The sequence below is a fragment of the Ischnura elegans genome, chromosome 7 (genome assembly GCF_921293095.1).
Source record: "Ischnura elegans chromosome 7, ioIscEleg1.1, whole genome shotgun sequence".
In the NCBI taxonomy this organism is placed as follows: Eukaryota; Metazoa; Arthropoda; class Insecta; order Odonata; family Coenagrionidae; genus Ischnura; species Ischnura elegans.
Window position 1 is genome coordinate 99,925,703 of NC_060252.1, and position 26,336 is coordinate 99,952,038.

Sequence of the window (26,336 nt, forward strand, 5' to 3'; positions counted from 1 at the left end):
CCTGACACATTTTTTCCTCACACCCATAACGAATTTTTGAGGGGGGTCGGGTCCCCTCAGGCCCCATAGAGTCGGCGCCACTGTTGGTGCACTTGATTCCTCGGCTGGCGAAAAAATATTTTTATCCCAAGTAACTAAAGTAACCATTATTTAAATTAGCGCTACAGTTGCATTTCACCTCTCTCTCACTTTTAACTCAGGGTGCGGCACATAACTTCTTTTTTGGAAATGTTCGCCATTCGGCCCGTTGGTGTCGTAGCTGAGTACTCGTGGTCTTGTTCGAGAGACATAATGTTTTTTTTCCCACAAAGTTCACTTGCCATTATGCGTTGGAACAGTGATGAGCGTGCGTTTTCTGTTGAGGCATATTGTTCGAGCGGATCTTCTGCGATCGCAACCCAGCGCGCCTTTCGGAATCACTTTAATGTTTCCCCTATTATCGACCGGAAATCAATGGAGAACATGCATGAAATTTGCTCTTCATTCTACTAATAAAAGTATCGCTGAATAGACAATTTTATCACGAGTCCAAATATATAAGCTAAAGCTCTCCTATTAGTCCATAAAACGTCACTTAAATGCTAGATAATAGTTCTGGAATATCTCTTGATGTAATGTGAAACGCCCGCTGTCATCCTTGCAATGGAACATCATTCACTTCACTATGGGATTAGAGGCTTGATTGAAAGAAATCGAAGTAAATAATCATCGCCGAGCTTTTGTAATTCTAATGAGGACAAATTGATTTTTAGAGGGATATTAGAAGGCACAATACGACAGTTTACCTTTAGTCTGTAGACTGCCTTACGGCGGCTGATTTCCTGAAAAACATTGATTGCTTCGTCAGTACCTTTTGAGTTTAAGTTTTTACCACTAAGTTTACCGTCACTACCGCGATGCGTGCATTAGAAGCAATTAATAGGTAAATAATTTATATGCTTTGCATTGACCTGCAGCGAACTTACGGGCATTACAATAGCATATATTGAGTTTACTTTTCCTAAAGCCTCATATTACTCGTATATTTCGTATTTTTCCTCCATGGTTTAATCATTATCAGTATTTATTCTCGTGAATAGCCACTAACAGCTAAAAGCGAAATATGTAATACATGCTACTTTTGGTAGTCATCCGAGAAAAACGGGGGATTCGATAAAATCCTAGGATGACCACGATGTATGAGTGTGCTTACGTTGGGAAATATTTCGTTGAAAATGTAGATAAAGCCTTTAACTCCATTCTTTTGGTCATCGACCACTTTCTCTTCTAATTTTCATCCTTTGGGAGGTGTGCAAAAACCTTCCCTGGCGAGGAAATAGAGGTACTTGAGCGACGGATCACTATAGACGCCATACGTGGTTTTCTCATGTTTTTCTCTCGAAGATCTATTCTGCTTTGATGAATACTGATACACTTATTGCATTAAACAAATGATACAAGTGTGCAACGAAGATCACAAGAATCCTTCTTTGATACCAATTTATGTCTTATAGTTAATGCAATGAACTTATTTTCATATGAGTCTTTCCAAATCTCCCCAAACCCCAGGAAAATTAGTTCTTTTTCATCAGCTTTAAGTCGTTATTTTCCACCTCCGTGCACTTCGGATGAAATATTCCATTCAAAATAAGCTGTTGTCGTAACTCATCCCATCCGAGCGTACTTTCATTGTAGTGAATTTGAATGATCCCACCGAATTTTTCCGCTGAAAGCCCTCCATTGAATGCCTCTTCCCAAGTGTATCAATGGTGTCTTTGTCCTAAACTAATGAGATATTTCCTTCTTTGCAGGGTGCTGTCGGACAACAGGTTGGAGAAGATACATCCAAAAACATTCGCGGCCAACGGTCGCATTAAGAGGCTGTAAGTATCAGACGAAAAAACAAATATAACATATTCGCATAAGGCTCTCTGGAAGTAGCGAATCATTGATACCATTCTTGCTTACTCACCCCCCATGATTGCTTACAAGTTTTAGAATATTCCTTGGTCCATATTTCCGTTTGGTCACACCAGATTGGATCATCAATCAAAAAGGAGCAACCTCCAGTATTCGAAAAGTTGATTTCAGCTATAAATGGCGAACTGTTAAATATACTTCAGTCACTTTAAATGTCTGTTCAAAATTATTTGCGATGAACCCTTTTGTCTTCGACTCACGACAACTATTTTTTAACTAGTTAAAATAAGTCTACTTTACCTATAACAATGTGTAGTAGGATATTGTTTTTTCCTCAGCTACCCACTATATAATGGTTTCTGGCTCAACTTTGTGGAAGTTGAAGTTCACAAATGACTAATATTTTTGGTACAACATCTTTCAATCTCAAGAAGTCGAAACTTGTAGAAGAGAGTAATAGTTACATAGCATTCCATAGGTATGGCAGAGAGACATACAGTGATTCAGCAGTTGGATACGTTCAACTGGAAAGGAAATTGAGCGTTTGCACTGAAAAAGCTGACTAAGACTGTGTGCAAGTTTTGCTTTATCTCACAATTTAATTTTTTTTAAAGCAGTTGTGGTTCATCATATCAGCTGGTGTCAGCAGAGCTAGCATCTGTTTCTCTGCCAAGAGTATCAATTGGCCTGTATCTCTGTATCAATTATTATTTCTTCTGCGCCTATTGTTTTAATTGCAATAAGACAAAGCAACTCCTGGAAACCGGAGCTTAAATACATCAGTGAGGCCTGGGAAAAAAGGAGGGAAAAGGCGGACCAATCACAAATCACCTGACCAGGAGCCCATACTATATAAGTCGGAAAACTAAAAAAAATAATCCGTGGAAGAAAACGAAGTCGCGTTCTTTCATTTATGAGTAGACATATTTAAATATATACTTTTATATCTAAGTTCTTGTTATGTCTATGATAATTGCCCAAAATTTTGCCAATTAGATTCACTATACTTTCATTCATTTAGATTCATGATATAATTCCAACAATTACTTATATTAATAGCGGTATAAAGGACTTCTTTTAAATTCCCAGGTATATTTATTTTGAGGATAAGCGTACTGCGAGAAAATTTGTTCCTTTAATTACGATATTCAGTCTGATTATAACTTAAACTTGTTCAATGTTTTAGGTCGGCTCTAAGATAGCTTTTGCCTACCGCTCATCTTATTAGATGACATGTTTTGCACCTCTTTGTTTAACTATTCTCTTTTATTTCCTTTCGCGCATGATGTCCTCCTATCAAATAAGAATTGCTGATTTCTCCCATACCTCACTCCCTACTGCACACACACTGTCTCTTGATCTATTCTAAGTTTTTCCTCCCTCTGTCAGCGTGTCTGACTTTCCCTGATATAATTGTAATGCCTGCGAAGTTCATTCTCGTACTTATTCCTCAAGGTCCAAGTTTATAATTTAAAATTATTGCTCCGCCCGATTTAATGTACGTACATAGTGCTACTTTAAGTTTTCACTTATTTTAGAGCACTTACTGTAATAGTGAAAGTCTCATGCTTATTTATTACGTGAATGCATCTGGCATTCAAATAATTGCATTCATGAACACATTTTCTGTTCCATGCTCTCGTGCTTAAATTTTTTGATTCTCATCCTTTACCTTAAAGGATTTAATTCGTAGCCTGGCCATATTTTATGTAGGTTTATACTTTGAGTCAATGCTATAAAAATTGTAGCAATGGAAGGTTTCTTTCTACCTCAACGTAACTCTCCGTGTCATATAGATTTATATTCTCCCGAATGCAGAATTTGGTCTGTTATGCCCATCACAATTCCCTCCTGACAATATTTTTAAATGGGAATTAATATTATTTCTTGGCACATAAGGAACTTAAGCGTATTCATAATTCTAATAGAATTATGTGTATAGAGCGTTCCACATTTAGTTGACGGTATGGGCTCTTATGGAGAATCGTTTTCCATGTTAATCTCCATAAGGCCGGGAGCGCGGTGTTGTCAATAACAGCTCGAAAATTAATGTTTCGCTATATACTCATTAAAAATTGCATTCTCATATAGAAAGAAACGCTGCATTCATTGGTTAAAAATTCAAAATTGGTCATAAAAATTATAATAAAAGCTATAAAAAACATTTCCTAAAATTTCCGTTAGAAACGTGCATTTTTTTTACTTTATCTTCTTCTCGCAATTGTTGCATGACCGTTGTCTGTATTGAATTGAATCTTCTGGACAAAATTCTTCGTACTATTTTCTCTTTGAAGGTCTTCACCAATTTTACAATGATTGAGTTAAAACGTTGTTATGCCGACGTAACACCCTTTAGAACACAAAAATTTTGATTTTTGCAAGGTAAAAAGTAGTCGCTGACTAACTTACGTTTCTTACGTCGTAGGTCCCTATATGCTGCGTATAAAATTGGAAAAAAAACTGCAAAATTATTTTTAGTGAAAATATCATTAACTTACATCGATTCTGGTTGTTTTATATATACCTAGTTGTTTTATCCCTAAGCTATCCACCTCTGTCTTTACAGGTCTTTGCAGAACTGTAGTCTTCGCGCCGTTCCTCTGGAGGCATTGGAGCCATTGACCAAGCTTAACTCATTGTAAGTAAAACTCTTTGTAGTTATAATGCCGTGACTGATCAATGAAAGGTATCATTTGAGATGAAAAGACGATAGTATTAAGTTAAATGTAACGTATACCCATTATTATTCGGCACTGAGGCTAAGAACTGCGAAATCAAGTAAATATATCAAATATACTCTAGTATAACCTGTTGCTTATATAATGGCAAGAAAATAGAACCAACATTCATTTTTGTTTTTTTATTTGTAATAATATATTCAACGTTAATAGCATATTCATGGAAAAATTCGTTCCATTTAAGTTTTTTCTTTTCACTGGGACGATTTTTGACCGAAAACGGTTTTTCCATTGTTACTTTTTGTCTCTCCCTCTCAATTTGATTAGAGGCAGTCGATTATTTGCGCTTTATGGCCTTATTACCTGCAGTGATTTTCTTATGGTATAGTAGACTGAGAAATCAGTTAAATTATGGAATACTCCGCAAGTGGAAACAACCAAATATACAAAACTATTATTTTATTTTGGCATCCACATAGAAGAGAAATAGCATTTCTACTGATAGAATATATATGTGAAAACAGAAATAGATGGTATCTATTAACCATCATTCGGGTTTGGCATTTCTTTCGATCATTTCTCTCACAAATAAAGCTAGTCTTTGGGATATCGACCCTTACCATATGCTCATTTTTCCTTGAAGGGTAAGGCATGTATTTTTGTTGCAAATTATTGCAACAAAATGCAATTATTATGCAAAAAATTCGTTGTTTATTTGCAATTAGGAGCTCTTTACGAATCGTAAAAATTGCTATACCCGCGGGCCACTGGATTAGATCATCAGGGCAATAAAACTTACGAGTAATGGGAAGTGTTGCTTCAAGAAAAATTCGGTGGAGAAGGGTTTTTCAATTATATTTCATTATCAAGATAATATATTTTTTCATATTTGCCATGGAAACCTGTGTTCTAATGAAACAAAAACACGTTTTAGTGTTTTCAATTACTGCTGCGTAAATACGAAAATCGTTTCTGCTTCGAATTGAAAACAAATGACGCACGTTATATGACAATGAACGACGTCTATTCATGGGAATGTATATGTTCAGCCGCAAAAAATAATCCAAAGAACCATGTCATGTTAAGGATTTTTTAAAAATTCTGAATTAAAAATTATATTCTCACTGAAATAATGCGCATCGCGAAGTATTTCTTTAATTCATCTATTCCGCAGTTGCTCTTCGCTGTCATTGTCACCCGGGTTGGAAGGCTGAATTTTTCGTCAGACATAGTTTTGCAGAACTTACGCGTACACAGTCAATTTATTCTCTTTGAATATTTAAAGTATGATATTGAGTATTGCTATCAATTATATCTCAGTTATTGTGGTGTGTGGTCCCCTTCACCCGGCCCTGATGTTGTTTAGGGACAAAATACAATTGCGAACTAAAGTACAACACAATAAATATTGCTCATTGTTGCATAATTAACACAAAAAATGCGTAATGCTTAAACGGAAAATAAGCTGTTATCATTTTTAATTAATTGCAGTAGTCTAAGGCATTGCACTGCTGTCAACACGAATGGGATCTGACGAGTGTTCATTTCCCGTATAGAGTATGGTTACTCATCCTTTATAAAATGAAATTTACTCAGAATTTCGGAGGCACTGAAATTAACTAGATGATGATGAATCCATTATCCTATTTTTTTTAGCTCAAATCGCCTCTATATGGCACAAGACCGTTATCCTCCAATTACTTTCTTATGATTTGTCGCTCTGGTTGCATAATGACACTAAACAGGCACATAAAGTGTGCATTTTGTGCACACCAAATTGTATGATGTCGGCAAAAACCCTTGAAGATGTAACATTAATCAGTAAGAGTACTTATGCTGATAAGCATTCCATCGGAAGGGACTGGTGAAGTCTGACGTCACGAAAGCTGGTTCCCAAGGAGATAGCTATATTTTTTTCCAAAATAATTACAAATACAGCAGTCTCTGTCTTGAGGAATTTTCAAACAGAGGCTTTGTTTTTGCAGCATATTTATAAGCCACCTCATCACTACTGAAATTTGCTACGGGATACGCACAACTCTCTGAATGTTCATTTTAAACCTTGTGTTTACTTTCGAAGGATGAAAAATTTTTACAATCGCAGTAGACGACTTAGGCCTGCGTAAGGAACTTCCGCGATCTCATGATTGCCTACATGGGCTCAAGCTGACTTTGCTTATGGAAGTCAGGGCTTCGATTATTATTATTGTGCCTTTCAACAAAATATGGAACACTTAGCGCCTTAACTAAGTGACGCTGTCTACTGACTAATATCCCCGGGGCGAATTTGTCAAACGTTAGGGTTGACGATGGACTAGCGATCAAAAATTGGCGGGCTCATTTTTATAACCCATTAACAAGGGAGTGACGTACAGTAGGGGTGATTGCGGAAGTCAAGAGTAAGTAGCTACAGGGAACATGTAAGAAGTCAATAGGTAGGAATGCATTTTAAAGGTGGAGGAGGCACATAGTGAAAGTAGAATTACATTCGACATCTTTCTCAAAGCCATAGGTGGTAGTAAAAGTTCAATATGTACTTATTTTCTAAAATAAAATTCACTAACTCATCCTATCTTGCTTATTCGTTATTTGCATATATGAAATGGTGAGAAACCAAGGGGTAAAAGTGATTTTTTCTTAACAGAGTTGGGTAAAGTTAATTGTTATAAGAAATACACAAAAACTTCTGACGAATATTTCCCGGGTTTCCAGCCAGGTTAATGCTTTTATATAAACCGACGTTTCGGGAGACGACTTGTCTATCATCCTCAAGGCTGTGTTACTTTATGGAAGTCCAATTTCACACTGAACCGGATCGACCGTTTACCGAGGACAACAATGCGGCTCAGGTGTCGTCCGATTGGCTGTAGGTCTTTTGAAATTCTTCACGTTCAACCCTTATGTTTTCAATTTTTTTCCTTATGTTTTCTTTTGAACCCTTTTGTCTCACGAAACGTCGGCTTTTATAAAAGCTTTGACCTGGCTGGCAACCCGAGAAATATTCGTCAGAAGTATTCACCAGGAAAAATTAAAATCGTTTATTACACAAAAACTGGTTGCCAAGAGATACGAGTCTCAGGTCAGTGCTGACATCGAGTGGAAAATCAAATTCACTACTAAATATCTAATTGATCTCGTTTGTTTTCTATACCTAATTTCTGTACCAAACTGTGTGTAGAAAATAGAAGTCACTTATTCCCCATGGCTTCCAATCCACTCATTAAAACTCTACTTTAAAGCCAGACTTCTTGATAAACCATCGAAATGAGATGCGAATACCGGCTTGTTTTCATTATCGATGATTAAAACTATGGAAAAATACATTGAAGTACGGTAGATGTCATTTTCCCAGGGTAATTGAATATATTCTACCTGTTAAAGTTTACATGGAGAATTTTAACGAAACTTGTAATAAATGATAGCATCCGTCAACAATTAGCATGTCTGTCAAATTCCGTAGGGCGTTGACATTCAACGATTATTTTGGTTTTTTCCGAAGCAAATGGAGAAAAAAATCCTGCTGAAGACAATAAAATCTATTTCCCATTTAAAGGTCGTAATCAAGGTGGGTATTTATCCCCTACTGCTACATCCTAGAAAATAATGCTTCTACTAGTAGGTCTAAAGCTCCTCAAATCATAAATTCCTTTCCCTTAGTCATGGGTGAAGTAAAGAGTTTAATGTTGGGGGGGGGGGGGTGGGCAGCAATTCTGCCAGGGGTTAAGGGGCTATGGAATATCCCCAGTAGGGTGGCCCTTATTTTTAAAGTTTTCGAATATCTTTTGGGACGCCCCTAGTTTTGTTCCATTTGGTGAGAGAATCAATCGCGAAAATTATTGTCGTAATCAAATGCCGGGAAAACGTGCCGCATCGCACTTTAAGTTTTGAAATTTTGGTATTTTTGGTATTTTTCGGACATAACTGAAGATTATGTCGCTTTCGAATTATTCTATCACTTTTCTGTTTTTATGCAAAGACTAGTGAGACATTTTTAGTGTATCGCCTCAAATATTTTTCACTGACGTTTGGTTTCGTGTACATCGCACCAATAGTGAGCGCGCGGCACCCAAGGCAGACATTTTGGGTGGTACTTGATCCGTGGCACTGGAAGGTCCCCGGGGCCCTACCCTTGAAAGTTTGTTTAAATTTGCCTCTGAAAACAGCATTTTAAGTGCATTCTAAGACTAAAATTTATTTTAACTTTTGATATTTTCGTATTCGTGGCACCTGAATATAAAGGGTTCGTACACGATAAAAAAAATTGATTAAAACTATCAAACAGGATAGGGAGTACTTTTGTTTAATATACTTCAACTTTGATGTAAATTAATAAGCACTTGATTTATTCTACTAAACGCTCTTAATATATTGCATCAAACATTTTGATATTTTATAATTTGGTCAATTGTACGAAAGAGTTTGGTAAAAATAACAGAATTAATTCAATACGATTCTGAGTTTGGTAACTTCCATCGAAGTTATGACCAATTTTAGGAAGGTGATTGCTTGTTTGGTAAAAATTATCAAACTCTACATTGTTATGCATATTTGGTTTGATAGAATTTACTAAAGTGTTTCGTAATTTATCGAACGGTCTGTCGTTCCTCTTTTGTTTATACCAATACACATTTGCAGTTGAAAGATTCTTAAACAGGCCTTACATAAAAGATAGGTTGGTCGAAATGATTTTGTTTTCATTATTTGTGGTGGCGATAACATTTTAATTTTGTTTACGTTCATTTTTCTGTTTGTTCCTCCTTTAAATTGCAATGATATCCGTAAGCTGATGCATCAAAGACAATGATTTAATACCGTATGTGGATATTAAAGCTGTAAGGAGATGTTTGTGCATTTCGGCATATTAGAACTTTAATTAGAGGTATTCCTGAGGTATAATCATTCGCGATCATGTTTAATAACATGCGATAAAAGTCGTCATATTAGATCCAATCCATACTAATGATATCATCCAGCACGTTAAAGTCATCTCTATATCGATGTAAAAAGCCTGCAAATAAAGTTTTCTTGCGCATCTACACTAGATATTTGTATATATTCTTATGGAGTAACTACGTAATGCAATTTGGTGCATCAAGTATTCCTCTTAAGCTTACAAAGGGAAAGTGTAGTCACACCTTATTCACATTTCAAAACAAAGGTTGACTATTTACAATAATAGTATGTTACGACGTTTGTGTGAGCTGTTATTATGGCAACCGATTCAGTCTAATTGTTAAGAGTCCGTTGCTACTATGCGAGGGACTTTAATGATTCATGCAGGCGTATTATTTTTCCACTTTTTGTTTGTATTTCTTTTGCAGAAACTTACGTTAAACTCCTAATTTTATAGTTTTCGATAGAATAGTATTTTCTGGGTTGAAAATCTTTCACATTTGCACGCTACGTCGGTTTTATTATCCTTTCGATTTTGCTAGTTTTTATCGAACTGCTGTGGCCAGTTCGGTAACAATTACCAAACCAGTTTGATAGAATTTATCAAACTGGTTTGGTAATTATTACTGAATTTTTCAATGTGCTATATGAATCTAAAAGTTTGATAAATATCATCATAATTCGATAGTTGTAACTAAACTTTTTTTCCGTGTACTTTTTTCGCCTGCCCTGCCACCCCCCCCCCCCCCAAAACTCCGCCCATGCTCTTGGTTATTTACCCATCAAGTATGAAGAGGCACGGCCAGGAGGGGCGAGACATTTTCCCCCGCTGAGGGTTATCAATATGGATTGACTTTATGGCCTTAAAAGAAGTAAGGGGATAAAAATCGTGATTGGAGAGCTCTTTTCGCCGGCCGAGGGTCCGGAGCAGACGCCTGCCCGCGGACAAGAAGTGAAAGGAGATGCCGTGGAAGTTTGATTGATTGGAACGGTAATTGGCCGCTACGGAGCGGAGTGAGAAATAGTACACTACCCTCTCCTTTCTCTATCCCATAATCCACAGCCTCTTTTGCCGATTTCGCACGGTCTCCCTCCAAAAAAAATAATGATAATAATAATTCTTAATTTCACGCGCGTCCGATCTCTTTTTTTCTTCATCTCACGGCATACTTGGAAATGAACTCGATGGCAGCGTCTGAGGGCCCCATCGCAGAGAAGACCTGAGATTTCAAATGTTTTTTTCTTGCGAAAGCAAAGTTACTCGCTCCATAAATTTAAACCAATTACGCTTCATTAGAGAAAAGGATAATTTAATCTTTAAGCTGGGTGAACAACCAGTTGTTAGTGTATTGATGAATGGGTACCTATCTAGCCGTGTAGTGAGTGAATCGCTTTTCTAGCTATGGGTAAACATCAAAAGCGTAGGTATTTTTTGGTTAAATGAGATTTAACGAATTGTTGTTTTTTGCGTTACCGGGACTGATTATGCTAAATTCTCTTCACAATTACCTTTCTTTTTCATGTCTGAGAGAAAAAAATGCCTGAATGGCTTCATGAATGGCATCCGTCTCCGTTTTTAAACTACTTGCTATAGAAACTTCCTACTTATATAAACGGCGCACCATTACGATTTGTGTTTTTCTCTTTTCATTCACAAATAATAACAATTTCCTCGTAGGCTCATCTACTTTTTTCGACAGTCATTGTCTTTGGACTGCTCTATTCAAAATATGTCTTCATCAGAACTTTCCTCTATTAAGGCTTTTCGTGTTACTCATAAATACACAGCTTCCAATGTGTTTATGAATAACACATCAAGCCTCGACAGAGGAAAAATTTGAGCGAAGAACATTTCTAATAGAGCTGTAAAGAAAAACTGCAATCTAAAAGGTTAGATATATGCAGGAAAAATTGTATTGTCCTTGAGTTTTAATCCATGGTTAAGTTACTTTTTCTTTACCTCTGCCAAATAGGAATAATTCTTAAGCTTTACATAGGTCATTAACAGCTGTTATTTTTGTAATTATATGATAATAAGCCTTGCCTTAACTTGAATACCTCCTTTTGTTATCCTGCTCGCATGTTTATCTGTAACCAATGTTTTTATTATTTTATTTTAACAAATTTGATATGGCACGATCACAATAATCTTTCATATTATGACGATGAAGTTTTCCTCTCATTAGAGCAGGAGCGATAGTGCTAATACTGCCAGCGTTGAAATGATGTTTGCTTCGCATATTATACAAGTAAACAATTTTCACTGCTTTTATTTTTTAATAAACAATGAAATTAACAATGAAAAAAGTGAAGGCGTTACCAGGAGAAGAGTAGATGAAGTTCAGAGATTAATGGAGAGGAATATTTCATGAAATCTCTGTGCCGTTTGGAAATAATTGTATATAGTACTTGGCTGGAATACACATTTTTTCTAGTAAATACGAGAAAAGACGGGCATTCTCAACATATTTGTATCTGATAAATTCTTTTTTCACACATGTTTCCAATTTTTGCCTTGGTCGAATAGACTTTGCTCTAGGGCTATAACCCTGTCGCGGTGGAAAGGCTTGTTCTGGATATTGAGGGTCAAAATAGAGGGCTTCTTGATGAGATATATAGGAGACAGGAGGTATGGATGGAGGGAGTACTTAGCGGGGAGGGTATAATTAATAGTCCATCGAATGACGGAGAAGGTAGAATATTGGGTAAACGAGGCAGAGAAAGGAAGAGAATACGATTTTAATATAGAATGATGGGGAGTAGGCCTTACTTTTAATTGAAGAGGGAAGTCCATTAAGGAAAGCGAGACTGCCAGAATACTTCGTAAATAGCCCATGCAAACTTACCTTAATCGTCAGAATATCTTATTGATCGAATGTATATATACCTCTTCAGTGCTTTGCTTGTTTGGTATATACTAAGAGCAAAACAGAGAACATAATATTAGAGCCACAGTATATTTCCAGGTGCGATAGAAGCAAAAAATGAAGAGAGACGTTTTGCCGAACGGATAGATATGGGAATTCGTTTTTCCCCCAAACCATAAAAGACTTTAATAAACGCTAGTCCCACTTTCGTTAGAGCACTTCATTTTTTTAGTTGTAAACGGCTGGTGTCCTAGTACCCCCTGCCACACGCCTTTAAGGCGGCTTGCGGGGTATTATGTAGATGCAGATACTTTATCCTTGGGAATTTTGGAGGTAATTGGAAAATGTTGAGCATTTCAAGCTAATTTACTCATATTCGTACCTCCAAACTAGCCGATGAAAGTTGAATGTCAATTTATATCCTGATCCCCCTTGCTTTACATGTTCTTTTTTTTTGTTACCCCATAAAATCTTTTGTATGCCTCATCCGTTGATCTCGACAGTTTTATCTATTTGGCCGGTCAAACCCACGATAATATATTTCACTTGTGTCCGTTTGCCTTTCACCCGCCGTCCATCCATCATTGCTCATGGACCTCACTCCATCCCTCTTTCCTTCCATCCATGCCGTGATTCTCCGTAGCGGGATAACCTCGTTCATGAGGCATCTGTATTCCCTTCCTTTTCTTTTTGTGTTTCTTTTTCTTCGGAATTTTTCTTGAAGAAAATTAAGTGGATCAAATTTACGATCTTTACTTTTGTTGGGGTTAATAGTAATTGTTTTAACGAAATGTTAATTTAAATCAACAAGGGAAAGTGTTGAAGTTTGTAAATAAGCAAACGGTTGTCAAGGGGAAAACGTTGTTGACAAATTACCAGAGCAGATGAATAAATAAGTTAAAAGAGACAACAACATCGTGTATAATTAAGAAGAATGATTGAGTTGCATTAATATTAATTTCACATAAAATTTTGACTGTGGTCGTAATTTTAAGGGCAGTACTGAAGTAGATTTTTTACTGCCGCATCGAAACGTAGAATATCAGAGAAGAAAACGGAAGCGAAAGCACTCCAGGCTCAAGTAAGATTCAAAAACACTAAGAAGAGAATGCAAAGTGACGTCAACATCTACCTATGCGGTCGAAGCAGCCTCTAGGTTTGCATTGAATACATTTTTATTATAATGTGCGTTAATTTGCTCCTTTGCTTTAATTTGCAACCCTTTGCTGATTTATAAACTTCAACAACTTTAAAGCATCACGTGCAAGGGATATTTATAATGCAAGTGCATGGGGACAAATTAACACGGTATGATAAACGCAACTAAATATGTATGATTAAACACTTTCCCGGCGAATGGTATGGATAAACTTTTCTCGGGTTTTCGCGGTGGTGAGAACATATAACTTATAATATTAGAAAATAAAATTTTCAACAGGGATACCGGATATTCGATCAGCACCTCTTGGAATCGAACTCTGAAAATAATTGCTGTAGATTCCGTTTAATGAGTCAACCGGTTACTTGGGGCAGCCGCTCAATTGAGGCAGATCTTGAAGAACATATCCCAATAGAGGAATATCCGAGAGTATTCTCCGCTTAATTGGGACAGCATACCGCTTTATTGGGCCATGAGTCGGCGACATAGACTCTATACTCGCGACGAAATTAAATTTTTATGTTTTTCAGAATACTATTTTTTTATTTTCCTCCTTTGATCTACTCTTATTTTTCACAAATGTTCCTATTCTTGCCCTATTTTGAAATCTCTTGTTGTTATACTATCCGATAGAGGATAGGACTTAGTGAAATACATACATTCAGCGTCGCCCGAGGCTGTGAAAAATATTTTTAACTAAATTGTTATAGGGTAAATTTTATAAATGATAATAAATTAGCTAAACTCGCAGGTTTATTAATCAAATTAATAGTTTAATAAACTTATGTTGCATTATAAACATTCTTTAGTCTTCTTTCTATCATTTCAACGTTTGTTTATGCCCACATACAGGATAGTTCGCCTAATTGGGGCAGCCGCTTAATTGGGGCAAAGTGCACAAGTCCCGATATGTCCCAAGTAACCGGAATCTACTGTATCATATCCAGATTACGCTGGTCCACGGGCCTATGCCACAACAATCGGTACTCGACCAATCCTGACCCTCCTGATGCCGAGCTTCAAATGTCACTTCGAATATTCATTCAGTAACCTGGAGAATGAGTGACGAGTCGGAACCCGAAACGTCGGCGCTCTTCGAATTTCTCACCCACGCGGAAATCCGAGAAAAGTTTATCTAACCCAACTAAAGTCGATCAAGACCAATGAAAGCACTCTCCAACTGACCCCCAGTCTCATATCTCGGCTGTACGTAGCCATGAACATCATCCCTAGGTTGCAAACGTTCGAATTTCAAAGTCGCATGCACGGAAAAAAAAGTTTAGTAAGAACTATCGAATTCTGATGAAATTTATCAAACTTTTGGGTTCATATGGCACATTGAAAAATTCAGTAATAATTACCAAACCAGTTTGATAAATTCAATCAAACTGATTAGGTAATTGTCACCGAACAGGCCACGACAGTTCGATAAAAACTATCGAAATCGAAAGGATAATAAAACCGATGTAGCGTGCACATGTGAAAGATTTTCAATCCAGAAAACACTATTCTGATTGAAAATCATAAAATTAGGAGTTTAACTTAAGTTTCCGCAAAAGAAATACAAAAAAATGGAAAAATAGTACGCGTGCATGAAGCATTGAACGTGGGTCCCCCGCGTGGAAGCAATGGACTCTAACAACTAGTCTAAATTGGAGTTTGGTCTAACTTGACAGGAGTATTTCACGAAAAAAAAGCGTTTTTAATCTGCATTGCTTGACAGACAGTGCAGCCCTGATATCAGAGAGAGAATTTTGCAAGCCAAAGATTCGTAAATGGATAGGTAAGATGTTACGAGGGGATAGAGATGTTAGACTGACCTACCTTTACCAGTAGAATAACTTTGCTACATAGGTAAACACCCTTTTCAGCTTCTAATTCCTTCCTTTCAATTTAAGAAACAGGTAGAGAACTTTATTTTTTCCTACTCAATTTTGCCCTGCGTTAACGTGAACTGTTGATGACTGCCTTACTTTAAAGCTTGGTCTATCACAGCAGTTATCATTCACGAACATTAGCTTAGGAATATGGTAAGACATTTAGCCGTACGGAGGAAAGTTGTGTTATTACGGAATTTCCATTTTTAATACTTGATTTAGTATTTGAACAAAGTAGGGGAAAATCGCATTATAGAAGGAAATAAAATGCCTGAAAAAATATGAAGCAACTACGTTCAAATCAAAGCTTATTGTTGGAAAAAAATATGGACACCTTGGCTCATTGTAGTAGACTAAGGGTAGGTACCTACAGGTTAATACGTTAATATCTGAATTTCACCTCTTACATTGCAGCCTCTTCTGATTCTATTGACTACGCTTAACACCAGAAAATATTTCTGTGTGTAATGTAAAAGCTAGTCCCTTGTAACATATAGTTAAGAAAATCTTAGTTTCCCATGTTCTCTTTGAGTTGTATTTTTTTAGATTCGTAATCGCACATTTTATCGACCTGTGGATGTAGTTGTAAACAGTAAGCCATTATAGTTAAAATGTATGCTGCTTGCCATTCATGATAAATTTGATTGGATGATAGAAAATTTTATCTTAAAATCGCCTCTTTACTCTCTCAATAATTCACCAGCATAATAATGATGGGATTGTGTTTCTCAGGAGTCAGTTATTGCTGAGTTGCCTTTAGAATGCGTGAAAGTTCAATCTAAAATTACAATTAAGGCTGTAAAGACTTATTAATGGAATCTAAAGTATTGCAGCGTTGGTAGCTTATGATTATAATAAAATTATACGAACAAAAGACGAACAAATATTTGCCGAATATGTAGACGTGGTTGAAATAAAATATTTCATTAATAAGTAAAGTTTTTTTTAATTTCACAAATACATATCGTTAATGAGCTCTGCATTTGTTAGAAATAGGTATCATCGGTACATCGGGGTTATATATCTAACGGTAATTTTATTCGAAGTGCTATTTGCGTATGTGAGTTTTCTTTCTACGGTATATCCTGAATTTTTTCCGTTCTCTGCGAATGTATAATTTATAAAACTAAGATTTTTTACTCCTATTTATCTTGATATCTAGTACTTTTCATAGATTATCTACGCGGCTGTCCGAAATCCGCGTTCCGCGTATATATATGCAACATTTAAGAGCAAGCTTTTCAATTTGCCTCGTAATGCCATGTCCAATTTGGGGTTTTCGGCTTACTCCCTATAAGATAGGGTAATGACGCGTGATTTTTCACCAGAATTTCCACTCATCTCCGGGGACTTTCCTTTTTCGTTCAAAGCGCTGTTTCTCGTTCAAGATTCCAACCTCTTTCCCGTCATGGCCGCCTTGTGGTCTGAAAAATGCCACCCATCACTCTTCCATCACGGCTCCTAAAATTCTTCGGAACTGGCGCTAATGTCCTAGGAAAAACGCTGCCATAAATTGGACCCTTTTATCGCCCAAGGAATGCGTTCCAACACAGCCTCATTCCTCACGTTCGAACGCGTTCGTTCCATTTACCGACGCGATTAAAATGACCTAGTAACATTACCGGGTTATGAAAATGGAAAATTAATAAATGACGGAAACTTCGACGGGTGTCGCCGCATTAATCACTGCATTGAAATCGATCTCCTTTTGCTGATCGGCCGCAACGCTTGAGCACTCGGTTTTAATTTTCACCAGTCTCTTGTTCGTATCTTCCTCATCCCCCCTTCTGCGCCTTTGAGAAAAAATAAAGCACCCTCTCAATTCTCCGTAACCCACTCTCTTTCCTCCCTCCACCCACATCTCTATTCCCGCACAACCACACCCCTTTTTCCTGCTCACCAAACACGCCCAGCCGTCAAACCTCCACCCGAAATTGATTCGCTTCTTTTGAAATCGCATATGATAGACGGCCGCCATTACGGTCTACAGGGATAGGGGGGAACGAAGTCTTAGGGAAGGGGAAAAGAGGGGACAGATAAGAGACCGTTGGTGTGAGAGGTCCTCTTTGTGTTTGCGAGGGCAGGAGAAGTGAAAAGGAGAAAGATATTTCGTCTCGACGTTCGTGCGGAGATAAAAAGGGGGTGTACCCCAAGGACGCCGTAATAGACCCATCCACTTCCATAGCCGGTCACCGCCTTTCGCGCGGTGGCCTCATTGGTTTGTGAGACCCGACAGCCTCGCAGGGGTTTGGGTGCTCCCGAGGAAATAAAAGGGGTCCATTTCGTCCTCCCAAACGCCGAATAGAGGAAAGGGTGAGTGGCATGGGTTGCTAAGGACGACGTTGAGCGAGCGCCAAGGTACGGAGCCGACGGAGAAAGGGTTTTCTGAGGTTTTAAATCTTGTCGGTGCCGCTCAACCCTGGATGACCGAAGGATTTTCTACAGGACGGTATCCCCTGGATTTGAGTGCAATCCTGTGTCTCTTCGGTCAAGTGAATGGGGTTAGCTTTCGAGGAGGTCAGAGACCTCGGGGAAATGGTTCTGCCTTGAAGAAAACAACAATGCAGGACCACCCTCCATACGTAAGGGTGTCGTTCTCAACAGCACTTTTCTTCGCTCACCCATTTGAGATGACAGTCCCATCCATAAACTTCCACTTGATCTGTTAAGGCCTCTGTGGCATTATAATGAGTCGTCAGCACCAGTAGCATACTCAGGAGGCAGTGGCGTAGCCAGGAATTTCGTTCGGGGGGTCCAAAACTAAGAAGGGAAGTTTTTTTAAAATAGGGTACTAAGTAGAGGGTTTTAAACTAATTTTAACACTTATCATAATCGAAAAAACTTCATTTGTTAAAGAAATAGTATGCAAATTTATATTTTTCAATATTTTATTTTTTTCTAAGATGGAAAATTAATTGTATTTTTATATTTCGGGGGGGGGAATCCGGACCCCCCGGTCCCTCCCCGGCTACGCCACTGTCAGGAGGTGGCTTTCGGGGAGCAAAGCAGACTTATTCTTCTTCATTGAAGACGAACGGCGTTAATCACAAAACATTGAGAAAAACGCCGTAACTTCCACACAATAGTTAACATAACTTGCCCAGACTTTGACCGAACATGCTTCATAGTCAAGGTACACTATCACGGTATATGATTGAGTAATAGCACCTGTAATATAGAAATAATGAAGAACACAATGGTAATTTTCACACTTTTTTAATTCAACACTCAACACCGACCATGGTTTCAACACAATGAAAATTGTGACGGTTGAAAATGACACCATGTGTTGAAATCATGGTCGGTGTTGAGTGTTGAATTTAAAAAGTGTGGAAATAACCATTGTGTTCTTCATTATGGATATAGCGAACTCCCTCAAAATCAAGCATCAAACGATTTTATACGTTATACAGAAATCTGGGTCAGTATAAATTACTAATTAAACCTTGGCATTAAAAATTTACAAGGAAGATACTTTGTACTTCTTGCTCTTCATGATGCACTTTGGGTTTTAATTCTTTTGAACCCTAGCTTATCGCATTCTATATTTACGTAGTGACATCTTAGTGTTTAAACATTTTTAAACGTGTAAATTACGTTGCGTTTATGAATTGTCTGTAGATATTTTACCCGCTACTGTGGTCTAGATCTTGAAAAGCTTGAAAACGACATGAAGTCATCGAGTTCAGTTCGTGGAATCAAGACATGAAACCTTAGCTGCGTTGGTTTGAATTTCATCATTAAAGAAAAGGAAACCTGTCGATTTATTGGTGCCACGTCGTAATTTCAAGAATAAGGTGGTTTCCTATAATTCTTTTATGGCCTACATCGAAAGATTATTACTCATGGAGTACGTATTTTACGCTTCTAGATTTTTAAATGACGATATCTATTTTTCGCGATTAAATGAAAAGTGAAAATTTTCAAGCGCGCGAAAACGCGACGGCTAAGTATGAATGCTGGGAAAACCCCGTAACACGTCATCCTGGTTCCCGCTACCGCCGTGTGAGGTGACCTTGGAGCGAGGGTATGTGTGCCGCTGCGATGCAGGCTGCTAGAAGGTAGCAGAGTACCCTGCTAGCAGGTAGCGCTTGGCTTAAATAAGGATTATTAATACATTATCAAACGAAGGAAACTTTCCGACCATAGGCAGTTTTAATAGGTGATTATTAAGACATGTTTCCCTGAGCTCAGTTCCTCATGCATGCATTGGCAATCTCAGACGATGTAAAACTCATATCTACTCGTATAGAAATTAGGTCTCTGTTTCGTCACGTGGAGTGGTATCGCATGGGCGACAATCTGGCCTTTTTCAAATGCAGTTAAAATTGACCATTGCCATTCGTCTAAACTGGGATTTCTAAAATCAAATTATGAATACACTAATGGTGGGTAAGGAATCGCGGTCAATGCCTTTCGTTTTCTTTGATGAAGGAGACTACCCTATTCTGGAAGACTTAACCGGCGTGTAGCCCCATCAGTTTCTTTGGCTATCTGCCCACAGAAATGCCACACTCCCCTGAAGACGTAAAAATCGAGATAAGTGTATGGCGTAAACTTTTCATAAAATCTGTTAACTCTACCGATTCTTTACCTCTTAAAAAGCTTCATTTTGGTTATGTATACATCCTATGCTAGATTATTTGAGTAGAATGAAAACATGAATTAAGTTGTGAGGAGTAGGAGCAACGAAGCGCCAGACGTGGTGGTTAGTCTAAGGGATGAAACTTGGGATACGGAAGAGAGAGAGGGTATTGTTAAAGCGTGCACTAAAGGAATGCTAGGTAAGCGAGATATTGGGATGGAAAATAGGGTTAGTTTAATAAAATTTCATAGTTGCGTAACAAAAATCTTAGAGTTGTTTACTAATAATGATGATGATGAGAAAAAACATTAGGCATTATTAGGAATTTAAGAAAAAAGCTTAACTGTGATAGTGGTGTTTGCAAAATATTCTATCTAAAAATACCTTGCTCGGGATAATATGTACCTTTAATAGCAATGTGTGCCCGTATACAGACTGCCCCAAGGATCGTGCGTCATTTTTGACCTTTAATTTTAGTGATTTCCCCCCGAGCAATATTCTTGAAAATTGGCATACTTATGGTGAAAGGTCCTTAAGTTTTGCTGAGTGCAAGCAAAATTTGACAATATTGGCCTTTTGACCTCACAATGTGGGCCCAAGCCAAAAATTTGAATTTGCATTATGGGGTTTCAATGTTAAAAAAATCGAGATAGAAAAAAGTCCGAATTTCATTTACCAAGATGTCAATCCTTACGTTTTCGGACACGAGAAACCCGAAAGTAACACTTTTATTCACGAAAATTCAACCGCTGACCCAGTAGGGTCACAGTCATGGTCATAAGGGTGGCAAAAAGAATAGGATAGGTACCAACAAAGGTGTCGATCCATGGGTTTTAAATGGTGCCCAAGTCATTAATATTGTCCAAATACCTGTATTATCCACTATTTGACCTCCAAGGCTAATACTGAGGTCAAAGGTCGTAAAGTTAAACGTCGGGCCATCGTGACAACCAACTTGTCGAACCATAGGTTTTAAAGGGTGCTCAAGTCAGTTTCGCAGTTCATTTATCAGTATTGTTGATTTTTTGACCTTCGGAGGTCACAATGGAGGTCAAGGGTGATAGAGATAAACGTCGGGCCATCATGACAACCAACGTGTCGAACCATAGGTTTTAAAGGGTGCTCAAGTCAATTTTTCAGTTCATTTATCAGTATTGCTGATTTTTTGACCTCCGAATGTCATAATGGGGTCAAAGGTCATAAATGTATGATTTGAAATATCAGGGAAACTAATGCCTCCAACCAAAGGGTGACCAAGTGAGGTGCGTAGTACACGTAGTATCCATTTCGTTAACTTGTTAACCTCCTGAGTTCATAAGGTGGTCAACATTCACGGAGGTGTGTGCAAAAATATCCAGGAAATTAACCCGCTAACCGTAGGGTTTTCTGTATATTTAAGAATACCCCACAGCCTACAACACTATATATCTCATATATTTACATATTTTTGCTCGTTTTGGTATATCAGGTTTCCTTCCGCATCCTCTATCCGCTAATGGGGTGAAATGCCTTCCCGGCGCTTTTATGAAAATAAAAATGACGGAAAAAATATATTTTAGCGATAGTGGCAGAGATTGCGCCTCCCACGGAAAATATCAAATTCAAGGACATCAGGAGTTGAGGGCCTTCTTTCTTAATGCGGCGGAAAGGAGCAAAGGCCATTGTGACTCCCTCCAAGCATCTCCCGGCCCTCTCTCCATTCTCCTCTCGTCATTAAGGGGCGGCTGCCGTATTTCTTGTCGATGAGCCTCAGTTCGCCTCAGACTAACTTTCACTCCCCCTTAAAATCCACGCTCCTTCGGAAGATGGAACCAAGTGTTTATTTCTTTATCATTTCCCACGAGGAATACAGGTGAAGGGGAAAGGAATCAAACCAATATGTTTCACTCAACTACTTTCCTCGCCGAGGAATAAATCCATTTTATTTTGTTTTCTCACGCCGTTCATTTGCAAAATATCTATAGACAGTGAAAGGTTAATGAAGATTGATAAAATTTAATTTAATAAATTTATGCATTAGTGGTACTTTATAGGTTCTACTGGAAATAGAGAGAGGTTTTCTATATGCTGCTCAGATTACAAAATAGAGAAGCGTGGTAGTTGAAGCGAGTAAAGCCTTTGGCTACTGATTGGCTACTTCTATCTGATATTCAGAGGAAACAGGGTTTAGATGGTGTGAAATGGCAAAAAGCAGGAAGGTAATGTCAGAATCGTATCTGTGTTAGCGAGCAGGCTGAAATCTCCCGTGAAAATACAGCTATCCTTTGTGCTGGAAAAATGATTTTATGTATTGAAATGTATATTGTTAAAGTATCCAATCTTTTAGCCTATGGTAATCCACAACGTGTAATATTTCTCGGTAATAAGCATCAACCTAGAACACATCTCGTTGAAGTAACTGCATGTATGAAGTCATTTCTTTCTCTTTCCCTCTTCAAATGTGCTTTTAAAAGACCTATGCACGATCGCATTCGATAATGTGGGTATTGAGAAGAATGGAGGAATGGACAGAGAGGAGGAGAAACGACGAAGTGGTGGGCATGGTGGGTAAGGAGAGGCAACTTTTAGATGAGATACTTTTTTTCATTTTTTTATTTTTTTCAAACCACCGGATACAGCTCTTATTGGCCATTTTACACCGGGGTGTTCAACAAATATAACAAGTAAATGTACACCATGCCCTGGACCGGAGAAACCTACCCAGGCGGGACACGAACCCGCGACCTCTTGTTTGGCAGGCGAGAACGTTAACCCGCCGCCACCGAGGCAGGCAATATGGAGGAGAGAAGGTTTGAGGCGAGCGAGCAAGAGAAGGTCAACTCCCTTTCATTCTATCTAAAAATTCGATTCTTTTCCTTCCTCTCCCTTGTTTACCTAACATTCTACACTCTAGCATTGTTTTCAACGCCCTCTCCGCGCTAATTACCCGCTGTCTCCTTCGTATGTTATCTTGAAGCTGCCTCTTCTCACCCACAATTTCCAGCACTTCGTCGTTCCTCCTCCTCTCCGTCCACTTCACCTTCTCCATTCTTCGCCACACCCACATCTCGAATGCCTCCAGTATTTTCTCGTCCTCCTTTCTAAGTGTCCCCGTTTCTGCACCGCAAAGCGCTACACTCCAGAGCAGACTCTTCACTAACCTTTTCTTTAAATTATTACATAGCGAACCTCTCAGAAGCTCTTTCCTGTTCGTGAACGCCTTCCTTGCTAATGAAAATTTTTACCATATATTCATGAATATTATGCGCGTAGCCTTTTTAAAGAAAGGGTTGTAGAAATAAATTTTGCCCCTACTTTTTCTTTCGCTTCGTGTCCTTGCGTATTTTGATATCCCTCTTGGGAGTTTTAGTGATTTTTAAATGGAGTATGATTGCTTAGCACTCGTAAGCATCCCATTAATTTTCTTAGCCACCATGGAAACTGACCATTTTCTAAATTTCCTAAATCCTCCTCATGCAAATTAAATACATTTGAAATTCTGCAGTAAAAAGTTACATCTTCGACTCTGAATTGTTAGATTAAGCCTGAATCACACCAGTATTTTTTTCGTCGCGAAAGTGATCACTAACACGATCACTAGAGTGATCACTCGCAAAATGATCGTCGCCGGCAATTGTTTTTCGCGATCGCGATGAGGATTCCCATCGCTAATTTTCTTCACTCGTCCGGTCGCTTTTTCCGTCGCTAAAACCGTCCCTAAAACCCTATATCAGCCAATCAGAACGCATGACCGTATGGTGTGATTGCAGTGCAGCGTTTGACAATTGTGGGAACGACATAGATAAACAAACACGCTATATATTTTCGTGATGCGGGTCCTATGACAACGAGCTGTGATATCGGAAATGATGTGAAAAGCGACGGCGGGAGTGACCGAGTGATTCTGAAAAATGATCACTAGAGCGATCGCTTTTCGCGACGGGAAAAGTGATCGCGATAGTGATCACTTTTCGCGACGAAATAAATGATCGTGTGATTCAGCTTAAGATTAATTATTGGCTTCAATTAGCTTAAGATACATACCGCCGGTTCAACCGATCTTTTTTATTGCCGTACGCAATGCTTAACACTTGTGATTCTGGTATTCAGAGTAGAAAAATGGAGCCTTGTAAGCATCTCAAATTTATCTCACCCAGCATCTCAAATTTAAAAATTTTTCCTCGTTACTTTCTCATATGTAACTTTTGCAATTTGTTATTTCAGATAAATTTTGACTCAGCTCTATGCTATACGACATGCCATGAATATTTCAAGACGATAGCGTCAGTGTTTAGTGGTTCTTCACAAAAACTGCAATATACAACCGGTCGGGAGGTAGTGATGCATCCGTATAATTCAAAGTTTTAGCCCGGTCTAAAATTGTTTATAGAATGAATTACTTGGTTTTATTCCACACTTTATTTTAAATAGCACGATCCGGGTTTCAGCATCTTATGCTATCATCAGGTGAAACCGGAACCAAGTACAGTAGATTCCGTATAATGGGTTCACCGGTTCCTTGGTGCAGCCGCTTGATTGGGGCAGATCTTGAATAACAGAACCCAATAGAGGAATATCCCAGAGTATTCTCCGCTTATTTGGTACATCATGCCGCTTTATTGGGCCATGAGTAGGCGACATAGTCGCGAAATATTATACTCGCGAAAAAATTAAATTTTTTTGTTTTCAGAATACTATTTTTTTCCTCCTTTGATTTACTCTTCTTTTCACAAATGGTTCTATTCTTGCCCTACTTTGAAAGCTCTTGTTGTTATAATATCCGTAAGAGGATAGGACTTTTCTTTAATAGGACTTAGTAAAAGACATTCATTCAGCGTCGTCCGAGGCTGTGAAAAATATTTTTAACAATAATGCTATAATGATAATGAATGAAAAAATGATAATAAATTAACAAAACTCGCTGATTTATTAATCAAATTAATAGTTAAATAAACTTATGTTGCATTATAAACAATCTTTAGTCTTCTCTCTACAATTTAAAAGTTTTTATGCCCATATACAATAGAGTTCGCCTAATTGGGGCAAAGTGCACAAGTCCCGGTATGTCCCACTTAACCTGAATCTACTGTAATTTATTTTACTTATTTTATGATGGAGCAGTTCCACAAAGTAACGCTTGAGACCGTGTCTTATATTAAAATAGTTTAGCCTGGAATTAAAATCTCTGTTTCGGTCTTTGTCCAGTTTCAAAATCTCATCTCCACAGCAATCAAGAATGCTTGGAGAAAGAGTTTTTCCACCCCCCAAAAAAATCAGCTTTTGTCGATATCTCAGAGGATATTTTTTTAAATAATAAAAAGGCTAGAAGTTCTGGAGCGGGTTAGGACGAGCGTTGGGTACAAAAGAGGGGTTGGTTGATGGAGCGATAAAGCAGCGGAGAGACAAATAAGGAAACGATTCGCTCCTCTCGGAGACGTCTCCTTTTTATCTTCTTCCCTTCTCTCGGAAAAATAAGAGATTGGAAGGAAGGGGTGAGGGAGAGGAGAGGATGCGAGCGTCCTCCAGGGATGGCCTCCACTATTTTTATTCGTCGGCTCCTCTTAGGTTTTCGCTTACCACCTCGCAATGCATCTTCCTCGCGGAGAAAACTTGGAAAACAAAGCAGTAAATAAAGTATGGGTGCGGATACGACAGGGGACTTTCTGATTGGTGCGCGATAAGCCCGGCGGGAAGAAGTATGGGCCTGGAGTGCTGCCTTGTGCAACAATGGGAATAATGCTTTTTGAAAGGGACGTTGCGGGGGCCGAAGGCACGAATATTACAAAAGATTATATTCCATCCGACCTTTAAATGTGTTGTCAAATACCGCGCATTTGAATGGATTTTAAAAAGTCGCCACTCGCGTCGCTGACGGACAAAGAGATCCGTGTAATATCTCTAACCCTGCCACGTGAACGGCGGTGAAATGTACAAGAATTGCCATGAGAAAAATTTTAGTCAAAAGTGCTGTAATGAGTGCAATGCGACCAATTTTTTTTCCAATATTGTGCATGATAATGTTTGTTATTTCTAGGAATAGCATTGAAAAGTTATGAATTTGATAGATCACATCATCATGTTTATAAGTTTCGGTTAACACCCCTAACGATACCTTATTGTCCTGTGAAACACGTATCTCTTTATACAAGAATTGCCATGAGAAAAAATTCCCCAGGATCGGGAATCGAACCACGGACTTCTTTCCGGGTCACTGCGCAGACCACTACGCTATCCAGGTTCTTTAATGCTATCTATAATCTATAATTGCGATGGGAATTAAAGATGGTCGGATCGGATACCTCGGATCCAAATATCCGCGGATATTGCCCTTCATCGGATACATCGGATCCAAAGTCGCGGAAGACATCGGATCTGGATCCGAAATTTTAAATTATAGTT

The 26,336-nt window shown here is 38.2% G+C and overlaps 1 protein-coding gene across 1 annotated transcript in view; it reads left to right on the forward strand.

Moving 5' to 3' along the window:
- The window catches only part of LOC124163049 (leucine-rich repeat-containing G-protein coupled receptor 5), a 287,787-nt gene that overhangs the window by 66,368 nt on the left and 195,083 nt on the right, over nucleotides 1-26,336 (forward strand). Inside the window, exons 3-4 of the mRNA XM_046539833.1 lie at nucleotides 1,791-1,862; nucleotides 4,466-4,537. Coding sequence (XP_046395789.1) covers nucleotides 1,791-1,862; nucleotides 4,466-4,537 — 144 coding nt within the window. The remainder of the gene's footprint in view (nucleotides 1-1,790; nucleotides 1,863-4,465; nucleotides 4,538-26,336) is intronic.